At 32.7% G+C, this 947-nt stretch overlaps 1 protein-coding gene across 1 annotated transcript in view; it reads right to left on the reverse strand.

The window, feature by feature from the left end:
• Nucleotides 1–947, reverse strand: part of LOC119592031 (exonuclease 1-like) — a gene marked incomplete in the record, with an annotated part of 18,005 nt that overhangs the window by 14,203 nt on the left and 2,855 nt on the right. Inside the window, 1 exon segment of the mRNA XM_037940825.1 lies at nt 689–795. Coding sequence (XP_037796753.1) covers nt 689–795 — 107 coding nt within the window.

The following is a 947-nucleotide window of genomic DNA, read 5'->3' on the forward strand; positions in this document are numbered from 1 at the left end:
TAAATGAATTCCAATTTCCAAGTTCCTTGTTTATTGATAATTTTTTTTATCAAATGGAAGGAACTCTGCTACAAAGATCAATAGTAGTATCTAATGAAATGCAGTACAAGAGCTGCTGCAATATATATTGACTCAAAGCTTTCTTACTTTATTTAACTTGAGGATAACTTTGGGTTCACACATACTAACTAGTATGTGATTTTTTTTTTTTTTTAATATTGGGTTGATCATATCTCCTTTAAGTTGCTATTATAGACTGACTTTCCAGGTTCATTGTCTATATTCAATATACACCTTGAATGAAAGCAAAAAATGATGTGAGTGACATTTACTAACACATGTATGGACAAGCCCCTATTCCTGTAAATAAAACAAATCTAAATGTTCTAAAATTGAACATACTGGATGAACTATACACACACTGCAAGCATTTTCTATTATTCTTTTCTTGAGAGGGAGAAATTATTCATCAAGAAACCTAGGTTGTAATTATGAACATCAGTTATTAAAAATATTCATATTGCTCCTATATTAGTGTGAGAAGGTATGGGCTTGCATGAGGTACCAAAACACATGCCTATCAAACACATCAATCATATCACATGTCCAGCCATTTCAAAGCTACCTTATCTTATGAGTACGATCTTAGTTCTGATTGTGGAAACTCATAATTCGCCCAGTCACATACTTTCTTGCAGCCGAAGAGGATCAGATCAGAATCTTCTGTTATAATAAGCTGAGCAATGCCACTCAGGTTCAGGTAAGCTAGCTGTGAGTCTGCTTCATATGGGGCCACTGCAAATATAATGAAAAATATTAACATAGGCCCAACTCTTATATAAATCATAAATAAGTGCACAGATTCCAAAAGGTAAACAAAAATAGATGAAATGGTGAAATATATCTACTCTGCCTTTGACAGAAACAAAAAAAATTGAGGATAATTG

The sequence above is a fragment of the Penaeus monodon genome, chromosome 29, assembly GCF_015228065.2.
Source record: "Penaeus monodon isolate SGIC_2016 chromosome 29, NSTDA_Pmon_1, whole genome shotgun sequence".
NCBI classification, from domain to species: domain Eukaryota; kingdom Metazoa; phylum Arthropoda; class Malacostraca; order Decapoda; family Penaeidae; genus Penaeus; species Penaeus monodon.